At 40.4% G+C, this 23325-nt stretch overlaps 1 protein-coding gene across 11 annotated transcripts in view; it reads right to left on the minus strand.

Moving 5' to 3' along the window:
• The window catches only part of TNRC6B (trinucleotide repeat containing adaptor 6B), a 133445-nt gene extending 112014 nt beyond the window's left edge, over positions 1 to 21431 (minus strand). For 2 of the 11 annotated variants that reach the window (XM_050982503.1, XM_050982496.1), the window contains exons 1-3: positions 21208 to 21431; positions 8687 to 8758; positions 3719 to 3817 (exon numbers count right to left, since the gene is read on the minus strand). In XM_050982503.1, the coding sequence (XP_050838460.1) occupies positions 3719 to 3817; positions 8687 to 8758; positions 21208 to 21416 (380 nt within the window). In that variant the 5' untranslated portion in view covers positions 21417 to 21431. Of the gene's footprint in view, positions 1 to 3718; positions 3818 to 8686; positions 8760 to 14389; positions 14426 to 20599; positions 20838 to 21006; positions 21182 to 21207 lie in introns of those variants that run through there. The other 9 variants (XM_050982514.1, XM_050982544.1, XM_050982500.1 and 6 more) reach the window with 9 other exon arrangements.
• Between the last annotated feature and the right edge of the window lie 1894 nt (positions 21432 to 23325).

Here is a 23325-nt window from a genome sequence, read left to right on the forward strand (position 1 = left end):
CATAGACTTGAAGGAACAGCTAGGAGGAGAGTGAGAAATTCTACATTTAACATGAGCATTTTAATTGCATTTTTTGATAAAGAAGTTTTCTGCATAAGCTCAAAACTCCTGCCAACATTGAAAGAAATCTAAAAGTACTTCAAATCAGGCATAAAATTTTAGCTTCCTCCTGCAATATTTTACAGCAAAGGAACAACTAAGAAACCAAGTTTAAGCAGTGCCTGTGCAGTAATCCTTAACTGATGGAACAACCAGTTGAAATCAGTCACAAACAAGAAGTTCAGCACTTGTTGATATTGTCAGAGTTGTTAATGGAAAAAGCCTAGCAACTGCTAGTAGCTAATTAGCTACCACAAAACAGAATTAAAAATAAAAATCATAATCCAAATAATAATAAAGGGTATAAGATTCCAAGCACAAACACTGACTTTCTTTTCCTCTTGCTGCAATGGAGAGATAGCAGAAGATTTCACTTTGGTATCAGGGAACCAGAATGACCCAGTCCTTCCTGCCTTCCACTAGCAGCTCCAGCAAACATGAATGGGGAGAGCACCATGAGGGTCTTGCTTGGATTCCCAGTTCTGAAGAGATCAGTCCAGCAAAATTCCCTTGATTGTACCCCACTGGTGAGCCTTTGCCACCTCATGGTGGTATTCAAAGCTTGGACTCAATGATCTTGGAGGTCTCTTCCAACTCTAACAATTCTATGATTTTTTTTTTTTTTTTGAAAGGAAGAAAAGAGACCTTGAAAAGCCAAAAACCAGACAGCCCATCCCAAACTATTCTAAAAAGTGAAAAGATACTTCACTGTATGGTACTCACTAGTAGGTCATTTGGATAAAATAGACTGGATATTATTATCAAATAAGACTTCCACATCTGCCAAAACTAAATTAATTTTTAAAACCCATATGCTCATTTGAAATAACTGACTTCTGCACAGGTTGCTTCCTCTCTGTATAGCACTAACATTAGGTAATTATTGGAATCAAGAAGATGCTATTGACAGGTGCCAGCTGTCTTTACCATGCTGAGGCCATTTTGAAGAAAGTGTATACAAAATTGAGAACATGAGCACAACTCAACAACCACAATATTAAAAAATTAAATTCCTAATCAAATAAAAATGTATATACGAACAACAGTGGTAGAAATAAACACTGAAGTGGGAACTGATTCCATCAATAACTGTCCTTAAGCTTTATTTCCAGTGAGTTGCCACTGAGTTTGCCACTCATTTCAAGAGCTGACTTTACAACTGTCTCGCCAGGTTGTTAGGAGTCAAGCAAGAAGATCATTATTCACGATGTCTGACTGCAGGGCTTAAATCTTCTGATCATACCTTACACAGTGTTAATTAGTTTGAAGGCCATAAATATTTAGGCTTTAAAGTGACTTGCTCAGCTCTACATAAGATAAGGCATAATATAATTTTTTCTTCAAAACCAGAGGAAATCTCCTTTTACCTTCAAGTCTTGACCAAAATGTCTCAAAATACTATACAGTCTAGGATATCAGAAAATCTGAGAATGTTACAGAACCAAACCAATTCACAAGCATACAGCATGACATATCATTTGTGTTTCACTCTATGACAGAATCTTCATGTAAAACTTTTTAGGTTATTTTCAGGCTGGTATGATAAAAACATTAATTCTTGCAGTATCCAAATCTTTATATGCTGACATTCATGGTATCTCCACAGAAGATGATTTTGCTCTCATCTCTTTCAGAATACTTCATTCAAGTATACCTCATGTCTCCTGCCTGAAAAAGTTGGGAGTGGGTGGGGAGGGATGGGGAAATAACCTGATAAAAGGAAAAAACTGAACTACATTACTGAATATCTAAAAAGGTATTTCATAGGAAAATATATCTTTATGAAAATAGGTTACTAGATCAGGTAAACATTTGTAAATTAAGGGAATAATTTCAATGATACTAGACAACATAGTGAAATATAACTTGCCTAAAATTTTCTACGACAAACCTTCAACTGTTATAGATACAAAACTCTCCTGAGAAAAGGAAAGAGAATCATAATTTACAGATTGAAGAACCACTGAAAAACAGACTTCAGTGAGTAGACCTGTACATCACAGAATGCAGAGAAGGACTAGATGCAGTCATGACTTTTTTTCTTAATATTCACTGATCCTATATAGTAATTTATTAATAACACTAAATACCAGATGCACAATTCCTGATCCCCCACAACAATTGTTTCAAAGCAATACTTCATACATATTTAGGTATTTGAAGTCAGTACAAAGAATTTGGTTTTAAATTTAAGCTCATTCAATTTTTGTAGCAGATATACAATATTCACCATTATATCCAGAATTAAGTATGCCAAAGAAAAGCATATCTTTCATTGGAGAAAAAGACAGTCACTTCCATCTACTTCCTGCCAGAGAGGCAATAAAAAAAAAGAAAGCTGTGTATCCATAAATATACACACAGGCACCTGTTTGTATACACATAAATGTGTGTTCACACACAGAGCAAAGTTCCTCTCTGTGTGGTGAAGAGAAGGCACCAATAACTCTGCTATAATCAGTAATTATTTGCACTGTGATGTCTCCTCTCTCGTGTCTATTCCTCACTGAAACCTGTAATCACATCCTTGTCAAAAGATGTGTTCAATAGCCTGGATTACTGTGAGTACATCCACTGATATGTTCTCATTTTTCAGCTCCTAATCTAGAGCCAACCTTCCTTCAAAGCTATTTAAAATTAACACCTAAAGTACATGCAGCACAATTGCCAAGTCCTTTCTCTAATAATTACTTACTCACTCACTTCCTAACTTGGTGCTTACAGCTAAAAAAATGTTTTATCTTATACCCTAAAACAATGAAAGCATCTCTCCAAAGCTCTACCTAGGAAACAGATTTTAACTTTAGTCTTCTAGTTTTTAATTTCTCATTCTCTCTCTTACACAAAGCTTCAAGCAAACTAGCAATGATTCAGATTTTCGTGAAATGTAAGGAGCATGTTTAAAACACAGATCAGGTGCAATGTTGACATCAACTCATTGAGCAGTCAGGATTATAAACTGTATTTATAAACCTTCAGAAGAGTATGCCAGCGACTATGCCATTATGAAAACCAAAGTAATTCACACCTTAACATTTGCATCTTCAGGAAGAAGGCAAAAAGCAGGACACAGCATTGTGTTCAACAGAACACTTCACATGCTCCTGTCCCAACAAGGTATGCTGAGAATCAGAGGAGCCTTCAAAAGCAACACACAGTGCAGCCTCACAACACAGCACATGCTGGCAAGTACAAGGAAACAAGAAGCAGCACACCTTCAGTATAGGTCAGTCAGTAATCCACAGACACCAACACCTGCACCTAAGGGCCCACATGTCTAATTCCTTAAGTTAGTTCAGAGAGTAGGAAAGAAAGTCCTTCCAGTTATCACAAATTAAATTCTATCAGGGTTAGTATCTTTTTACAAGTTTTCTCTTTCCTTCCTGGAAGTGCTTGAAAACACACGTTCCAATCCATAGTGGGTAGCAAAACCCTCATCTTTCTAAAGGTTTTTCGAAGTTTAATTTTTAAAGCATCTCCATGACAATAAATAATAAGTATCTACATAAAGGTACTTATTAAAAATACCACTACCAGTAGAAGTTCACTCCGTGTACCCCACCCCTCCCCCCTTTCAGCCAAACAAGCTTTTCTTCCTCCAAAACACAGTGGCATTTACCTCACTGACCTTGGGACTGCCTTCCTCCAGTATTTCTCCCTCATCAGTTTGCATGGGAACAGGATCTGTGCAAAGCTCTGCAGAAATGCAAAATACTGCCTAAAAGATAAACAACAAAGATATATTTTAAAAACAATTCTTTTTCTGCCTTTAACAATATTATGTGAGATTGCAAGGCACATAAACAACAATTCTAGGCTATGACCTTTAATGCTGCCATTCTGCACATATTTGCTGAAATTATGTTTTACACAAACAAGAACTGTTATTCAGAATAAGACAAAACTACTTAATTGAAAGAAAAAAAAAGCACTTAACAGTAATATCCTTTCTTTTTAATTTTAAAGTGTCACTGCTGTGTATTTAATGTAGTCACTGATTTTAGTCATTAAAGTCCACAAGGAACGATCACACAGACCAGAGCTGAGGAATTCTTTACTAGGAGACAGCTTCTGTGCAAATATAAGCTTTAAAGACACAGCTTAAAGACAATCTAAAGGTCATTAGTTTGAAAAATTTTTAAGACTTCCAGTGATCGCACAGTACCTCTGAAGTCTTACTTTCAGGATTTTTTCCTTGACTTCATTCTAAAAATAAATACATCCTAGAATCTAAATGGTTCACGGGACAGATAAAGTCATTCATCTTCAGGCTGGCACTTACAATTTAACCCAGGTCAACAGATCCTAGTGTTTCCAATATTCAACACTACTAGGTGATCTATTTTCAGGTTTGTTTGACAGTATCAGTGCAGTTCCAACTAAACAAAATCTGCACCCCAAACTACATTCTTCAAATTGTAAAGTAACTTACGGAAGGATGCAAAACAATTAGGGAGACTTTGGTGTTTAAGATTCGAATGTCTTCTCCTCCAGAGGATGAGCCATCTTTCAGGGATAATGGATCAAATTAATCAATTTAAGAGATCAAATACACCAGTACCAGCATAAATCCAGCAGGAATCTCTAACACTTAAAATGCAAGACGTAAGGCATGACCAGATCTCTAACATTCCAGGTATATGGAAAGTAAGGGCTCACACTGAGTATACTGAATTAAGAATTCTCTTAAAGCCAAGAGATGTTGGCCTTTAACAGTTGTCCCTCTCAAGATTATGTAACTCTTCACCTGCACCAGCATTTAACATCCATTTTGAAGATTCTTTACTTCTGCACCTCAGCTACAGAACTGCTGACTGCCACGTTCACAGCAGCAATTCCAAGCCTGGAAACTGACAACAGAAAGCTTCTAAATGATGCACCTCCTTCACTTCACTGTTAATGCCTGCTCAGAGTGTAAGGCTGTCTGCACTCCAACCTCCTCTGTTATGCTGCACATAGGTAAAACACCATCTGTCATGGTTGACTAAAGGAGTGAAGAACAAGTCCTACAAACATTAAGGGCCTGAAGCTACAAAAGGTTACATACAACTTACTAAATCTTACAACCAACAAGCTGTTACGTTCAGTAATATCATACACTCTAGCACAAGACACAAGAGTTGTAAAGACTTAGAGCACAGTAATTTTCTTTTCTGGGAAAAGAAGGAATGAGAAGAAAAATCAAACTCTTACTCAAATCCTCATTAAACATTCTGCCTTCAGTGCATAAGCAAAAATCAGAGATATCAAATGCTAAGCATGACATCTATGCCAAGATCCTCCTGCCTATAATCAATGTTTCTAGCTTTTTGTTCTGCACGAAGAGTGGAGGAGGCCAGGCTGGGCAGTCCCTGTCCATGGTACTTCTTTGCCAGGCCCAGTTTCTGAAACCCACTCCAGAACTTTCAGAGCTGGGAGTTTTGGAGCATGATTTCGCAGTGTCAGAGTCAAGTAATTGGGAAGCTCCTCAGATTTTTGTTAGACAGACAGTCTGATGTCTAACAGCCAAAACAGCTTTGGCCAGAAGGATTCCTGTGGCACTTACCTGGCCTCGAAGTCAGAGAAACAAGCAAGAATGAACTTGAGCTACAGAAGCATTAAAAAAAACTTACATATAAAACAAGACCAGAAAGGTCAGACCAAGAACACAGCAAGGGGAAGTCACTTTTCATTCAGAGTGCTTGAAGAACTCAAATATAAGCCTTTGAAAAACTGACATGTTTTATCTTCTGAGATCCCTCACTACCAGAGGAATTGGCAGTATTTGACTCCAGTTTTTATATACTACTCCTGGAAGAAGACAAAAAAAATACCAACCAGTGCATCTCAAAGCAGGAAAGAAAAGGTCAGTAGAACTAGGAAATTTTTAAAAATGGAAAGGCTACAAGGACAAAGAAAAGCAAGCTCTTACACAGACAAGAGATTAAATACACTGGAACTATCCAGAACTCAGAGATTAGAGTAGGAAATTAAATGAATAAACTCTTGTCCTTCTCCACTGCATTTTCTTTTTTACAACTTCTATTTTCTCTCTTAATTTATCCTGTAATTAATGATTTATTTGCTTTAATATTTAAAAAAAAACATGTAATATTATGTCATACAATACTTAGAGTGAACTCACTCACATGGGATGGTAAAAAGGTAGAAGTTCTAAAAGGCTCAGTAATTGACTAGAAAACTTCACAAGAGAGAAAGAAAATCCATCAACAAAAACTTTTAGCAGGAAGACCCTAAGCCACAGACTACAAAAAGTGTTGCAAGAGGAAGCTTTGCTGAACACTGTCCTTCTATTGCTAGGTTTGGGGGTTTTTTTATGCTTCATTGCATTTGCTTCTGGGCTCTTTCAAGAGACCAAACATCCTCCAATAAACAATGAGTCCAATTCAATAATTTTTATGTTCTTTTGCATACATGAATCATTGATTCCCTTAGCCACTGGCATAAGAATGCTGCACTGCAAGATTATTTATTGCCAAAAGGAGACACTTCAAGATTTCTGAATCCATGGGACAGTACCTCTGTGGCTGGCTTTTGCAGCTGAGGGTGACTTCTTAGCTAACAGAGACTGCTTATTGCCAGCACATGAAGAAATAACATAATTATGCTATGTTACAGACATCCCCTCTTCAGCTCACCAGCTTCTGAGAAGAGTCCTGAAGGCAACACACAGGGTCATTTATTTTATACATGGAGGATGGACAGGAAGTAAGAATTTGTACTAGCATCCTGTAGGATCAGGAAAATGCCAAAAGCCTAAAGGCATTTGTTTACTTATATTCAATACTTAATGTGATATGTCAGGTTCTCAGGTGATAAAAAGAAAGTTTATAGACAGCCCATTTAGATTATCAGATCCAACACCTATCAAGAAAGTCACTCCTGGAAAAGGTCAAAAGTAAGATAATCCTCTTCTACCCTTGCATATATCCACCCAAACTACTCAAAATGGGACTGAAATCCCTCATTTTTTTATTTACCTGATATCCTTCAGAAAAATTAACTAACTTCAACTGGAGTAAGGTAACACCAAGGAAGGCCTGACAAATAGCAATGCACTGGTATGTCCACATATGATGTAGCAAACACACATTTAAACTTAAGAAAGACTTTTAACTTTTTAAAATGTAATACAGTGATGAGAATCTATACTCAAAGGTTAGAGCATTCATTAATATGAACCAGCAGGATTTCTTACCAACTTTAATGCCTATTGCAATACTGCCCTGCCATTAAACAGAATGGTTTTGGGACAATCCAGTTTGATTTTTAGTCGTATTTTTGCTCCATGTCTTTCTTCAGCAAAGATGCACTTGTTTTGTTCTCTGGGATCAGCATGAGAGATGCAGCCACTCAGTGTAAGCAGAACAGTGCAGTGTCCTTATGGATATCATCTCTGCACTACTGCATTCTAACACACTCTGGCAAGCAAAACTTAAACAAAATTTCCATATACTTATCAATCCCTGAAAACCAATAGCAGTGAACAAGGTACTTCGTCTAGGCCTAATTTTCTCTCCACATAGAATGGTCCAGCATGGAAAAATACAAGGTCTTCAATAGTAAGAGAGAGCTGGAATTCCAATGATTTCAAATTTGGTTTCAGCAAACAGGCATCACTGGGACTAAGCACCTTGTCTAATTCAAGGGTCTTTCATGCAGCAACACTTTTATTTTTTAGACTGGCAGCAGGAATCAAATATGGACTAAAGAAAAAATCTGTTCCTCATCAGATAATGAAGAAAAAACCTACTTCAAGCTTCTAAAGAGTGCAGCTGTGAGAGAAGCACTTATTAATGTACAACCAATCGTGATTCCTGTGAATTCCCAAGTTTAAATTTGATATGGCCCACTAGAAACTCCCTGAAGGACAGTAAGGCTGCGCCAAATGTCACCATTACAGACATTAAGCAGAAATTGAAGGTAGGTCCCAAACTCTCACAAAGTAAACCAGGCACACCAGTGCTCTTCCAAGGCAGTGATCTCGTGTACATGGCGTACTTGAAACAAGAGCAGCTAGAACAAGGCACTGCTTGACTGAACAGTGCCTAGATGAGACTGTGCTTGTTTGACACAATTGTATCGACACACTAGCCTCTACGTACAGACAAAATGTTCATTTTTAACACGATCCAACCATAATGCATTTAACTGCTAAAGCATTGTATTACATTGAGTCTGTTAAGAAGGTACAAAAGCAACATAAAATTTAACATACAGAAGAAGACGGTATTTTCTGTCACTTTAAATGCAAGTTGTTATGAAAGCAAGAGCATTCAGAAGATAAAAAACCTTCGACTATAACTTTATTGCTTATAGGAAATAATCAGTTACCAATTCCAGTGAGTTAAAAAATCTCAACATAAATTAACTATTTTTTAAAGAAAATGATATATCATACAAACCAACTTCAGCTTACAGAAACAAATCACATCAGGCAGTAACATAAACTTCACACACAAACCCACAGGAAATAACACACTAGAAAGCACATGAATACAGATCTACATCCTACATTATCTTAAGAACCAGCATAGGCTATTGCTCTTCTCACCTCCAACTTTCAAGATCACAATACTGAGCTTACCTTTGACAGTTTCCAAGGGCTGCCAAAGCCCACAAGGATCCGTCCTGGCTACATTCAGTGCAAAAACAAAACCCTAAAAGGAGACCAAAAAAAAAAAAACACAACATCAATCAGCTGTGGTTATTAGTAAATTTAAAACAAATATAAAACCAAAAGTCAGCTGTCTCTAAAGCTCAGCAAACCTAGGTGCACACAAATGAAAGGAATAGGCTGCCATCAGGAAAATATTTTCTTAAAATTCTCCCCACAACCTCCCATCCAAATCTGGAAAAACAGTAAACACTGGTAGCATGTGTGAGAGAATCTCCTACTGACTATGAGATACAACAGAACAGTAGGAGGCTCTAGAAACATAATTTCTACTCACAACTGGGAAAAATGTGCAGTGAAACTGGTTTCTTGTACAGGAACTGAGAGAACAGACATAACCATGTTTCCTTGCAGTCAAGGGAAGAGATTACGTAATCCTACATTAACTCCTGAATATTAAATATTATGTGTAAAAATGAATCCCATACCTACCAACTGTCAGGTATTTAATCCTATTTTGAAAGAGTAACACAGCAGCACTGCACTGGCTTACAATCATGCCCATTTCAAATCATACACAATCTGTCTTAACCACAGCTAGTATTAAATACTTCAGTTTTGGTTTTGCAAAACATAACCAACTTCCAGGAATTAAAAGAAGTCCAGAACCATCAGCTTACCTTATTATACATCCAAGTTAACATCACTGAAATAGAAATTATTCCTGTTGCCATTATTCAGGTTTGTTGTAAGAGATATGAACAAGTGGCACTTGTCTAAATTCACTGCATCGTTTTGTCGGCTACTACTCCTTAATGTACAGCATTATTTAGGAACAAAGTGTTCCTGTCATTGGACTAACTGCCATAAACTGAGTTTATTTTTTTTTCCTGATCTTCTAGCATTAACTAAGAGTTTTCTGGGCATGATTTCCATTCAAACAATTTCTGACTAGAAAATACATTTGGTGATAAAAGGGAGTCTTACCTCCCACTGTGGTCTACCTGTCCCTTTGCTAGTGAGTAAAGGTTTTACAGATGCAAACTTTAATTTTGAACTTTGTTCTGACTTATGCTGTGGAGTGATTCTGATAAAGCAACCAAGAGCACGCTCTGCTCAAAAGGCCTCAAGCTGTCTTAAAACATCATCTTACAAAAATCAGCTGCTGACGTAAATAAACAAAAACATCACATACTCAATTAGGATACGGGAAGTTGGCTTCAAGTCATTCACAACTTCAAAGCAACACATAAGTATTTCATGGTTTTTCATCTACAGCACAGCAGCAGTCATGATTTTCTATAAAAATTACCCAGGACAACCCTGGTCTCACTGTTATGGTAATTCTCCACTTCACTTTTCAAGGCTGGAGATGGAAATATAACTTGCAACCAAGTAATTTGGTAGAAGGAGAGATACTCCTGGTGTTTGAGAACAGGATTTGCAATCTCTTTATTTCACATGGTTTAGAACAATCTCTTTGCATTACTTAGGTGGAAGGAAATCCAGGAAGGATTAGTACTTCAAGGAAAAACAAACTAAAGATATCAATCTAAACAAAGCAGCTGGGAGGAATGGGAAAAGGCAGAAATCTTCAACCTCTTATAGAAAAAAAAAATGCGGAGGAATATTCAGGAAGGGCAGTCACATATCCCACAAAATCACTGTGGTGTTCTACAGCAAAACATGACATGAGAAAGGGTGCCCATTATGTTTAATGTAGCATTGGCTGCACAACTTCATATTTTGTTCTGTATTTAATTCTTTGCGCTGATGTTTTTGGTAACATATGGGAAATGTTTCAGCTGTTCATGTAGATATGACAAAGTACTTTTAACAAGATAAATAGCTGTAACTTGGAATAGATACATTACTCTGTACTGCTCTTCTAAAGTAACATGAGAACAGAAGAACCAAAAAAAAGTTAAAAACCTATATGAACAAAACATAAGTCTCTTTTTGCAGCATTTAAGTCTTTTTACATGAACAACTCAAATACAAAACATTTCATAAAACAGAGTGCTCCTGAAGATGTCATGGGGTTTAAAAAGGACAACTACACAACATGATCTGCTCAAGAAAATCCAATCATTAATGAATTTGTTTATCATTAAACAATGTCACCCTTTTTGATTCATCGTTAAGAGAGACATGGGAAATATGCAAAGGAATATTCTCAAATGGTCCTAAATCAGACTTTCAATTTAGAAAATACTGGCTCTAGCCTTTGAGTCTGAAGACAGTCTTGAAACATAAGGACAGAATACTTCATCATCACCTTCCCAGTGTTCCAAACCATTTACATAAACATTTAAGGTGCTAAATGTTTCTTCTCCCAGTTAAGGAAAAGTAAACTGAAAAGCTTATTTCGAAAAATGTTTTGCTTACACATTTTGCCACTTTCTACTGTACAAAGCAGCACAAACCCCACTTCTTTTCTGCTCATACTGGTTAGGCTAAAGAATACATTAAAGGTTACAGTGAACATAAAAGGTATTTGTCCTCACTTTGCTACAGCAACCTATTGTACACTATATACACTACACATCACTTCTCACCTGTAATCAATATTACATCCCAACTATTATCAGCCAAAGGCTGCCAAGTGGTTAAGTTTTCCAAAGTCCTTTGTGCTTTGTTCCACCCTGTATTTTCACTGTGACTGAAGCATATATGCACATATATACACGTATATTGTATCTACACACATTTATGTACATATAAACATATATGTGTGTAGATACAATATACGTATGTAACAAAATGCCCTCAAAATTATTTCTACTTTTTCTCTTCAAGACCTTCAACACTCTACACCACAACATTTATGGAAACTATCAAATTGAGGTTGTTGGGAGTACTGTGTCTTAACTGACTGATGGCATCTTCTGGACAGCCAGCATCACAGTAAGAGTTACGGTGATATCTGGAGCAGCAAGGAATTAAAACATAGTGAGCTGAAAATACCAGCTGCTTTTTACACTCCATATTAAAGTTTAACCCACTCAAGAAATTAGTTTTGCATAGTTGGAAACCAATTATCACTTCAAAAAAAACACAAACGAACAACAACAACCAAGCTTTTCTTTCAGGGAATTTGCAAAGTGACAAAGTCTTCAGAATACTGAGGACCAGAGTTTTCTAAGAACAGGTGAAGAGTGGATGTTATACTACACCAGACATGAAGCATTTTTCTCCATCTTAAGCAAAACGTTGTGATGAGTGAGAAGCCAGCTTCTCAACAGCTCAACTTTAAACCTGAAAGCTATAAATAACTCCTTTACTGCTGATAATCCCAAGAGAATCATCCTGTCAGATTATTCATACCACTAAAGTCAACTCAAGATCGAAGGTTTCCTTTCAAACCCCCAGTAACACTCATCAAGCCCCATACAGCAGTATGTTTATCAAACCCAGCAGCAGTAACTAAATTAAAACTGATAAGGTGGTAAGCAGCCTTGTGCAGAGGAAAGGGGGGGGGGAATGGCGCTTATTCACTGACAGCAGCAATTACAAGAGCTAAAGACAACATTACTGAAAATCATTCAGATGCAGGACAGGATTGGAAGATACCATACCTTTTAAACTATCTAGTTCTTACCATCCTCCTCTATTTAATTAGAAGAGTATTGAAGTTTCCTGTGTTAAACTATCCTTTGGCTTTGTTTGCTTTTCCAATAAGAGCTGCGTTGTTAAGGAATTCACACCGGCACGACAATATTTGTGCTAAGTCTTCCAGCAGCCACGAAGGCAGACAAGCATCCCCTGCTGCCCAACAAAGGCTCTAGGTCCCGACACTGCACCCTCTAATGCAGCCTCGGTCAGAAGATTATGGCCAGGCTGAGCCAGGACACAGCCAGGAGGAAGGCCAGGGGATTGTGATGGAGAATGAAGCTTAAGTCACAATCTGCTTTTTCTGCTTTTTAAACTTCTCTCTTTTATAGCTTACACCCTGAAATTTTCCAAAATAATGTTCCATATTTATCTCACTTCTAATGATTAATAACAGAGAGGTTCTCTTATACAAGGAAGGTTTGACTTCTCACCAACATGATTATACATGCAGAGAAGTCCAAGATCTCAGCACTATTATTGTCAAAGAAAACAAATGCTGAGCTGTTAAGCAAATAATTCTAAACTATAATTGCAAACACCAACTTTGAACATAACCAGCTGCCAGATAGAACTTCATCAATATTTATAGCATGACATCAGTCTGAATTGTACTTTTCAGCTATTTCGGCACCTAAGAAAGGAACAGGAAGCTAATTTTCAAAAATCTGTTTTATATTCAACAAAGCTTTTTCTTCAAAGAAATGAGGCAACACACTCATTCTTATGGCTAATTTATAAATTTAAAAACACAATGCAAATTATTACTGATACAATGCTAGTCCTCAGCACTGCAGTCTTTGCTTAACATGTTTAGTTAGTACTACTGAATTTGGAACTACGTGCGAGAAGAGCTTCAGACCTGCTCAACTATGTGTGAGGTCAGGGCCCTAAATGTTCAGTCTTTGGCACAAAAAGAGTTCTTCAACCTTCTCATCTTATTTTCTCTGAAAGTGCCATTTAAAAGAAAAGTAACCCAGTTTACTATTGCAACAAAAAACATTCGAGTCTGCCTTTAGGCTACCTACTCGAACTACATGACAACTGATTTTCACTGTCAAGCTCTCACACAACATTTAAAAACCTAACTCTTGAAATTTACTCCTAGTTTTGAATGTTCTTCACTTACATGTTACTTTTTGTTCACCCTCTATTAAATTTGAAATGCAGTAACACAAAAATCTCAATTATTTTTTGTCCAAACTTTGTCAGACTAAAGTTACTTTCAATTTATTTACGTACCCAGCTGTGGCAGGGGTGAGATAAGCTGATATACAGTATCCATACACAAGGCAGCACCAGTTTATCTATTTACCTTCAACTGGTGAAAGCAACATTATCCAGCATTGGTTAAGTAAAGGGTTAGGGCTGGAGAGGGAAGGGACTAGTTATGTCACTGTATTCTTGCCCTCAGGCCACCACAATGTAACACTGTCAGGAGCATATTCCTTTGCTTATTAGACAATGTTAAAAAGTATTTGATACAATGGGACTTCTATCTGTTTTCTCCACAGTCTAATACAGTTTTCAATCAACAGGAAGCTTCTCTCAATATGAATCTATTTTCCACAATACATAAATTGCCAGGGACAGGGAAGAGAAAGTTGGACTTTGAATATGAAAGAACCAGAAAATGAAAGAATATGAATATGAAAGAATCAGAGCAGTTAACTTCCAACAAATGAAAATATTATCAGAATGTGTCTCTGAGTACTCTAAAAATTAAAAGGGCCAAGCAAAGAAAATTATAGGCAGCTAATCTACAACTATGGAGTTTTAAAAATGTGTGTAACAGCCTAGCTTTGCAATAAAATACATCTTCCCCCTTTCAAGTATAATTTAGCAAAGTGAGTGCCATCAGAAACATAGGCAACTTCCCCATAGCTTTTATTATATATAACAGAAACATTGAACAACAACTAAAATCTACACCTGTTCTTGAGGCTGCCACCACACCAGCTGCAGAAAGTAGACAAGCAGATCCTGAAGCACACAAACATTTATCCAAACAAAAAGCACAGCTAAAATCATAAAAACTCAATTTTAGCTTTACTACCGCACCTTGCCATGAAGGGATAGGAAAACCAAGAGCTGAACCTGTAGGAAATCACCAAAAAAAGACACTTATTATGAGGGGCAGGGAAATACTATAGTATTATAGGGAACAGTAAAGACAATATCCATTTTAAATGTGAGAATCCATTTCAAATGTGAGAAATGTTAAGTATTGATTTTTTTTGCAGTGTCAATGAAAAATGGTATGAATCTTAATGAACAGTCACAAATAAGCACTGTGGCTTGACTCTCTCATTTTTGTTCTCTTCAAAAGAAGACTCATCTGCATTTTAATTTGCCAGGATAGGCATCTGATACAACACAACTCAAACCTGATAGTGCAGAATCTCAGCCATTTGACAAACAAAAATACTAAATATTTAATTTTAAAGAATTTTTTTTCAGAATCTAAATACATATGGAAGGGTAAGAATTTAAATTGCAATGGTTGTAACAGTAAAATATCCTGCATAGACACACATTGGTGCCAAAGCACTCTTTTTTTGGCTCCTTACTTGAAGCAGTTAAGTGGAACTTAAAAAACAAACAAAGCCTCCAAAATTAAACCCCCAAACATCGTTATCAGAATAAACACATTCCCAAAACAGACTGAAGCTGTTATATGTACAGCAATGTAAGAATGCTATTATTACATCCAGGAAAAATCTCAATACATAAAAATCCCAGAGAGGGTCACAAAAAAGATACTAAACCCCATAAAAGCAGCTGAAAATGCTTTAAAGTAACTATTTAGAGCCATATGTATTATGGCCTTCTCTCTTGAAGGGATTTTGGGCTGCTTCAGATCAAGGATGGATCATAATTTGTTCTGAAGTATATTTCGATCTTTGTAAGAACCTGGGGTGAGGGGACACATTATCTTCCTTTATCTCAGAGGCAAATTTTTAAAATCAAAATATTATCCTAACACTTCTTCCCAAGTTCCTCATCATTCCTCATGCTAGCTACACCCTCTAATACTGTTAACTTACAGCTTCTCAAGTCACAGTGTGCAAGCAACAGAAACCTCAGAGGTTTGAAATACTGTTTCACTGTATGGTAAAGTAAGTGAGTATATAGGTGATTTAATCTTCTACAAAATCTAACTTCTGGAAAAGCTTTTAAATCACAGAGTTACTGTACTGCTGTATAAAAAGCAGAATATACTGTCAGCTGTAATAAGAAAATGTACTCTGCGGCACTTCCATCTTCTCCAGAAAGAGACATCAGATTATTTCTAAGGATCCCCAAATGTGCCAGGAGAGAGCTAAAAGGTTCTCAAATGTCCAGGAAAGAATCTTTAAACATAGGTTAAAACCTGGCTCTCTTCAGCTCCTAAAACACACAAGTTCCTAACTAGAGGACATTGACACCAAAGTGCTGAGTAATTTGTGTCTCTTAGCTGTAAGAAGCAGTGAGACGAGAGGACCTACTCCCATTATCATTGCTGGATCACCCTAAGGCAAAAATAGATTTATCCACAGTAGACTGGCAAGTCCCTGAAGGGTTCCTTCTGTTCCCCAGAGGTGGGTTTCCTATCTTTCCTACCACTCATGTGGTACTGTTGTGAGACTTATGCAGAGAGGTCACAGGGCCAGGGAAGTTGGTAATGAGATTGCCATGGAGCAGCCCAGCAGTTCCTTAGTTCTGACCATGTGGAGACCCATCAGACCAGTCCTAAAACAAGAAGGGCAGCAAAAACCTTTCCAAACATTCAGCTTCTGCATTTAAAATCATACATTTATTTGAACTAGTGAAACTCTCTCACAAAGTCTGCCTTTGCCACATGAACAACGCATTAGAGATCTGCAGGTACAACCAGTGTTTGTGGTAAGAAAATAGGAGGGACTTGAGTAGGGAAAAAACCCGTGCAGCCCTAGGATACAAGATGATCAGAGGAACAGGAAGAAGCATTTCCAACAAGCAAAACAGAGGCCAGAATCTGAAAAATCTTCAAACTTACCAGAAGAAAGTCAACAATATTTGCAAAAACTACATTCTTTGTAGACTACTACCAAATCAAGGGGCATAAGTTTCTCTTGTTACAGAACAGATTTACTAATGAAAAACCCAATACACTACTGAAAAATTCTACCAGCTTGTTTTTCTTCATAGCACTTTTCATGACACTTTCAAGAGTCATGATAAAAGTATAGAAATTAAATGCTAGTAAAACATCAATGACTTTTACTTCATTACTCATTTAGATGGATTAGAGGACTTCCCCTCATACAAGCAACATGATATCATTTTATCACCTTTTGACTAATCCTCTGTCAGGCTATCTAAAATTATCAACTCTTTGTTTTGCAACTTTGCTTCTTATCCTTTCATCTGCTAATTAGCTTTCCAGCCTCCCATCTTCTGCCTAACATAGTCAAAATATACCAACTTCCAGGTTACTCTTTACACATTTACTGTACCAGTATCCTGTACCACACAGCACACGTTCTGCCTTATGATACTTCCCATTTCTCCTGACAAGGAGGATGTTGCTCCACAGACTTAAAAGCTAAACTGTCTAAGAGCTGCTTTCAGAACCATTTTACTTTTTAAAGTAGATATTTTAAAAAATTTAAACAGTGTAAGTTTCAGATAGAACATTAACTTGCTTCCCAGACTTTCTCACAGAGGAACTATTGAGTTTTTTCTGATCCACAGACATCAAATCAGGAAATACATGCACGATATCCAATTTCAGAACTACTAAAGCTGGCAGGGCCCAGAAACGCAATCCGTACTGACTAGCTGAAACTGGAAAAGGTCATCTCCATAGCTCACTACATGGTAAACACGGAGAACATCCAAACTCCAACCACAACCCTCACGCTGATGAAAACTTAAAAACCTCAGAACATTCCCCTACAACATAATGCAAACCATAATAAGTGCAAAAACACCCTCTCCCTGTAACCGCTATAAGAAGGCAAAGGGAAAAAGCAAATTTAACATACTCACTGCCTACTGCTCTAGAGGAGAGAAAATAAGTGACACCAACGCCTTACAGCAAAGCATGTTTACTTCCCTGAAGAAATAAAAAATAATGAGTAGCAGTGCAACACAAAGAAGGCATGAACAGAAGAGAAATGTAAGGAAGTATAAGAGTTTTATTATCAGCTGAAAGGGCCAGGGAACAGCAAACAGAATATCCTGATTACTCTCACCCCGGTCACCTCGGTCACCTCGCAAGCTGAAATACCAGCAGGCAACTACTTGTCTGACAGTGACAGCTGGCCCAAGTACTAAAAAGCGCCCCTATTTTTATTAGCAGATAGTAGCCAGAAGTTTAGTTTGGATTCACAAGAAATTAATATGAATTCTTCAGTCCATATTCCACACTCTGTTTGGTATCAAGCAACCATACTATACATGTTATATCTGAAAATGGAGAAAGACAGTAAATGCTAAGCTAAGGAAGACTGTTAGCAAGAATACATGTATTTTTCTCCCACAACTGGTCAAACCATTAGAAATGCATGTTACTGTCTGCTCAACATCTCTGTGCTAGGTTCTTGCAATTAGAACTGAAGACTGACATTCCCTTGTTATTCTTTCCCTAAGACAATGAAACATTTCATTATTAAAATTTCTGAAAAAGGAAGAAACAGACCATTAAAAGCAAATCCAGAGCAAATACATTTTATAAGCATTGAGGTGACAGAAAACTTTTAGTTTTAAAGAAAAACCAGTGGTACATATGTGCTAGTATCAGGTACTTCCCTCCTTTATCTATGTGTCAAACATGCTTAGTTTATCCTGTGAAAACAAACAATGCCAGTTCTTCACAAAAAAACTCATCTACTGACCCAAACTACACATACATTAAGGCTGAGTGAAGAAGAACAACTAACAATAAAGAATGGAACAGCTGTAAAATGCTAGGTATACTGCAAGTAGTAGTATTGCAGAATTTGTGAATTTGATAGCAGCACTATGAGCAATGACTGAGGAAAGCCATTGCAAAGAAACTGGAAAACGACTGTTAGTTGCTATTACTGCACAAAGCAGACAATATTTATGTATAAAGATTTCCAAGAAAATAAACACAATAATGGCAGTAAGTGACTACAACAGACTCTGCATCCAAGCATTTTGCAGAAAATGGAAATAGAGTAACCAAACCATTAAGCAGACTACTAATAAACTCATTCAAGTCAATAACTAAGCTTTTTAGACTTATTCTATTATCTCCAGTTCATACTGCTTAATTATAAATTCAGTCTCTTCTGTGAGCAGAAGTACACCAGCTTTACCAGAGGGGAAAAAAAAAAAAAAAGAAAAAAAAATCACTCAAAAACCCCTGAGAACAAACCCTGTTTTGAACATATTTTCAAATCACTAATTTTATAGCAGTCCTTCAATTCTTTCCATCATTCTGGCTGCAGCTATTCTGTTCTAGATGCAGTTGTCTAGAACAGACATACAATTTTTATTATGCATTATTCTGCAAAAATTAATTCCTAATTTCTTACTTGCTATGATAGGAGGCAGATCTAAGGTAAAATACACTACCTCAGAGCTACATGAAATTCTCTCCTGAAGCTTCCTCCTCTGAAGTCATACTCCAACATCAGGTTTTAATGATGAAATAAGCATCACCAAGCAAAACCATGACATACACTCAACCTAAATGTTTTACTGGACTATTCAATCACACAAACTCTGGCTGATTAAGCTTTGTCAAGACTTCTATGTCCAAACGTTTGAACTTATTATTGAAATGAAAGTGTAGATCTCTAGCTAAATTTGCAGGTATACAGAAATTGAAATAATGCATTAATTCAAAAGTCTGCCTAATCAAGAGACACTGACTGGCTTATCATCACATTTTTACCGAGACTTCCATGTTACAGGATTCAGGCGATTCCCTGTAAGCATCCCAATGACATTTTGCCCATCAGTACACATGCAGTATAGCTAAACAAGATAAATGTCTAATGATGACCTCACCTACTCTCTACTAAAACAGATGTGCCTGTACCTTACTGCCCCAAAATCTCACAGCAGAAAATCTAACACACAGCTAACACCTCTCCAGGCTCCCTTCCCCCATCTCCAGCCTCAACTTTTTGCAGGGTGATTTCTTCACTGAGGAATTGTCTAGTTACATCTGCAACTCAGTAAAACTCAGGTGAAAAGTCACCCCTGCAAACCCCTCCCCTGAGAAACATCTACCCAGCAGACCCTGCAATATCCACGGCTTGCGTAGACAAACTGGAGCTTATCTTTTAGCTCGGGGCCTTGGGAAATGCAGCAGATGAGAGCATTCACTCACATCTCAACAGCGCGCATTCCAAGGAATCTGCACCCTTAAAGAGTCACCTCAGGAGAGGAGGGCATTGCCGAATAACTTCACTGTGGACAACCTAACTGCAAAGCTGCTTGAACTTGTGCACATATTTAATAATCCTATGAGCCCAAGTTATCACCTCTACAACACTTGTAGCAGGAACTAATTTTCCAAAATCCATTCATACGGATAGCGGTATTACTGGAAAACACCAGGTAAAACAGACCTTTCAAATACAGAGCTGTACAACCCCCAAAGACCTACCGACTATTTTGCAGAAAAAGTCACAGGTTTTGTAGAGGTCGTAAATGTGACAACGTTTGTAGACGTCAAAGACAACGTCGTACCTTTTGCAGAGGTTGTAAGCTGAACTCCAGCAAGTCATTATTTAAAAATAGTAATTAATGGATTATAAAAACGTTAACTTTACAAAGAGGTATTTTAACAAATGATTATAAGGTTAGTGAAACGTTTTCATGGAAAAACAAGCACTGTTTACATCAGTAAGCATCTCTGCTTTAGCGAGGAAAACACTTTGTTGAGTCTTCGGTTTATTCAACAAGCCTCAGCTGTATGCTGTAGTAGATCCTCCTACATGCACTTTCATGAAGCAGATCTGAGCTTGCAAGATACCACGCTGCAAGTAGCGCTTATCCACAGCCAGCGAAGCGTCTCCAGAAACAAACATTCCCTCATTTTGCTACAAACAGCTGGGGAAACTTTTTTTCCCCCTAGGACACACCTCTGAACACGGTCACTCTTCCCACCCACCCTCATGTGTACACACACATTTTCACCAGCATCACGTTCTACTCAACCAGCGCGGTTTGCAGTGCTACCAACGCAACCTCGGCTCTGTCCCCACACTACAGCACTTTTCTTCCCCATCCACAGAAGGGGTCCTCGGAGTGTTTCCGCCGCCGTACCTCCTGCCCGGCCTGGGTGATCCGGCGGGCGGGCGGCCCTTCCCCGGGGCCCTGTGTGGAGCGGGAGGGGGCGGTGGGGGGCACCGGGGCGCAGCCGCGGCGAACGGCGGCCGCACGTGAGGCGAGGAGGGGGCAGCGCTCGCCCGGCTGTGCCCCGGGACAGCCACTCGGCGGGGTCGGGCGGGAGCGCCGCTCCGCCGCCGGGGCAGCGCCCTTGAGCCGCCGCCGCTCGGGGCCCCTCCCGCCGGCCCGGCCCCCCCGTCCCTCCCCCGCCCCGCGGCACCGCGGCCCGGCGCCAGAGGCCCCTCAGAGGCGGCGCGAGGGTCCGCAGGGCGGGAAGGGCTCCCAGGGAGTCCCGCGGCAGGAGCTGGGATGGGGAATAGGTGGGGAGCCCGTCCCGCACTCACCGCCGAGGGGCCGCCGCGGTGCGCTGAGCCCCCGTTCTTCTCAGTGCCGGGGGCGGCTCCGCCCGCCCGGGAAACACGAACCCCAGGAAGCAAAAGGCGAAGAAGCTGCGAAAAGCGTACCCCCCCCCCCCCCCCGCTCCGCCGGCGCAGCCAAAAAAACACCACCGGGGGGGGAAAAAAAAAAAACCAAAACCAAACTTTCCTCGCCGCCGTCTCTCCCTCCCCCGAGGAGCACGAACCCAAACACACCGGGACACGCCCCCGCACCGCCCCTCGCACCGCCCATTGGATGGCGCCCCGCCGACCCCCGCGCTGATTGGTCGTTCTGCCTGCTCGTCTTCTCCTTCCGCTCCCCTTTCAGCCCCTTCATGCTGCCCATTGGGAAGAGTCTCGGGGATCTCTCCGTTCATTAGCCATGACGCACGTCAATCACAAAGGAGCACCGCCTCTCGGCGCTTTTGATTCGGTTCTCGCGTCACTACACGCCCACCGATTGGCTGCATTTGCTGGCTATCGCCGGTTAGCATTGCCCGCCCGCCCGCCCCCCCCCCCCCCCTCACATCCCTCACTGGCTCCCGCCCCTTCTTCCTCTGCCAGTTAGCTGCGAGATTTGCCCCTTAAATGGGGCACTCGCTCGCCCACTTCTATTTGTCCCGCCCTTCCGCCCTACGGATTGGGCTGTGGGTAGCACCCTCCGACTCCATTAGAGAACGAATGTGCCCGTTACACCGTAACAGCGCGGAGCCCCGCCCACCGAGCCGCGCTCCTCGGCGGCCCCTGGGACTCTCCTCAGCCGAGGCGAGGTTACGTCAGTTTGTGCACTCATGTGCGGGCGCAAGGGCGGGGCGCCGTGACGGGCACAGGCAATAGCGCGTATGGCCGCGGCTGTGGCCACTCAGCGGCGCCGCGACACGGCACCGACGCCACACTGCCAGCCGCCCCCAGCGACAACTCCGCTTCGCCCAGCCCCTCCACGTGCACGCGCGACAGCTATTGGGCAGGAAGGGTGTCAGTCGTGCAGCTCACGAAGCTCATTGGCCATTAGCCGACGCCTGCGCAGCCCACCGGAGACCGCCTGCCTGATGTCACCCGCCGGATGACACAGCAACCGTGGGCTGGGGCTGGGGAAAGGCAGGGCTGTGTCTTTGATTGGTTGGTTTTACTGTCAATCTCCCTGGAGGGAGGGTAGTGGGCGGGGTGATGGCGCGTGTCCGCCGCGCCCCACGTGGCCCGGGCAGCTGCGCACGTGACGGGAGCCCGCGACCGGGAATACTCATGGGAAAGGCAGTTGGGGTGACCGCGGCGTCATTCCTCAATGCAGTCGTTACAAATACACGCTGATCTTCATTATTCCTGCAGTGGGTCCAGCCAGAAACTGCGGGGTGGGGGGGTGCGAGACTGAGGCAGGAGCGGGCCCCGGAACGCTTCCCTGGGAGGCGGCGTGAAGGCCGGGATGAGCAGCGTTGCCCCCGGGCTGCAGAGCAGGCGGGCGGCACCACTGCTGGAGCGCAGAACGGCAAGGACAAAACGGGAGGTGCATAAGCAGGAACCCCATGGCGCCAAGGATTAGCAAAACGGAAGGGCCGGGCCAGAGGAGCATTGAGACAGCGCTGAGGGGAGTGCATGGAAAGCAGAGGCCTATGGAGGATAAACTGGGTGCTAGAGCTTTTCCTTGTACCTAATTTCTATGCTCGATCTCATTCTCCTTATTCTCCAGCATATTTGAGGGCTCCTGTTCCAGTGATGAGTGTCACTTCCTGACCTCGCCCAGGGCTGCGAGCGTGTGCAGCGTTTCCATTTGATCTCCTCGGGAGAATCCTGTTACAGCCTGACCAGCAGAGTCCTGGAGGAGCTGAACACAGAACTCTAGGGATGTGATGTGCCTGTCACCTTAGTAAATGGGTCTGTGGGTGTTTGGGGAAAACGTGTTCTTGTCTTGAAAGAGCCACAGAGCCCTTCACAGGTTAGTCACCAGCAGGAGGGAGGAGGGACAGCTGCTAGCACAGCAAAGCCACTTGTGCTGGTGGCACAGACCCCAGACAAGACCCCTGCAAACTCAGTACACAAGTCAAAGAGCAGTGAATCTTTTGATGGCTTTACCATTCAGTAATGGTAATTGATTTTTGCATTGATTGGTGGTAAAAGAGCCCCATTAATATGAATAAGATTTCATACTTGATGTATACATACCTGTTACTGTGGTGTTGTAAGGAATACAAAAGGCTCTTACAAATCAATATGAATTAGTAATATAACTTTTGGATGCACTTTGCCTCTCTTCCTCATTGTTTATTCAATGTGTGGGAACTGTCTGTATCC

Source organism: Serinus canaria, chromosome 1A (genome assembly GCF_022539315.1).
Source record: "Serinus canaria isolate serCan28SL12 chromosome 1A, serCan2020, whole genome shotgun sequence".
Lineage (NCBI taxonomy): Eukaryota > Metazoa > Chordata > Aves > Passeriformes > Fringillidae > Serinus > Serinus canaria.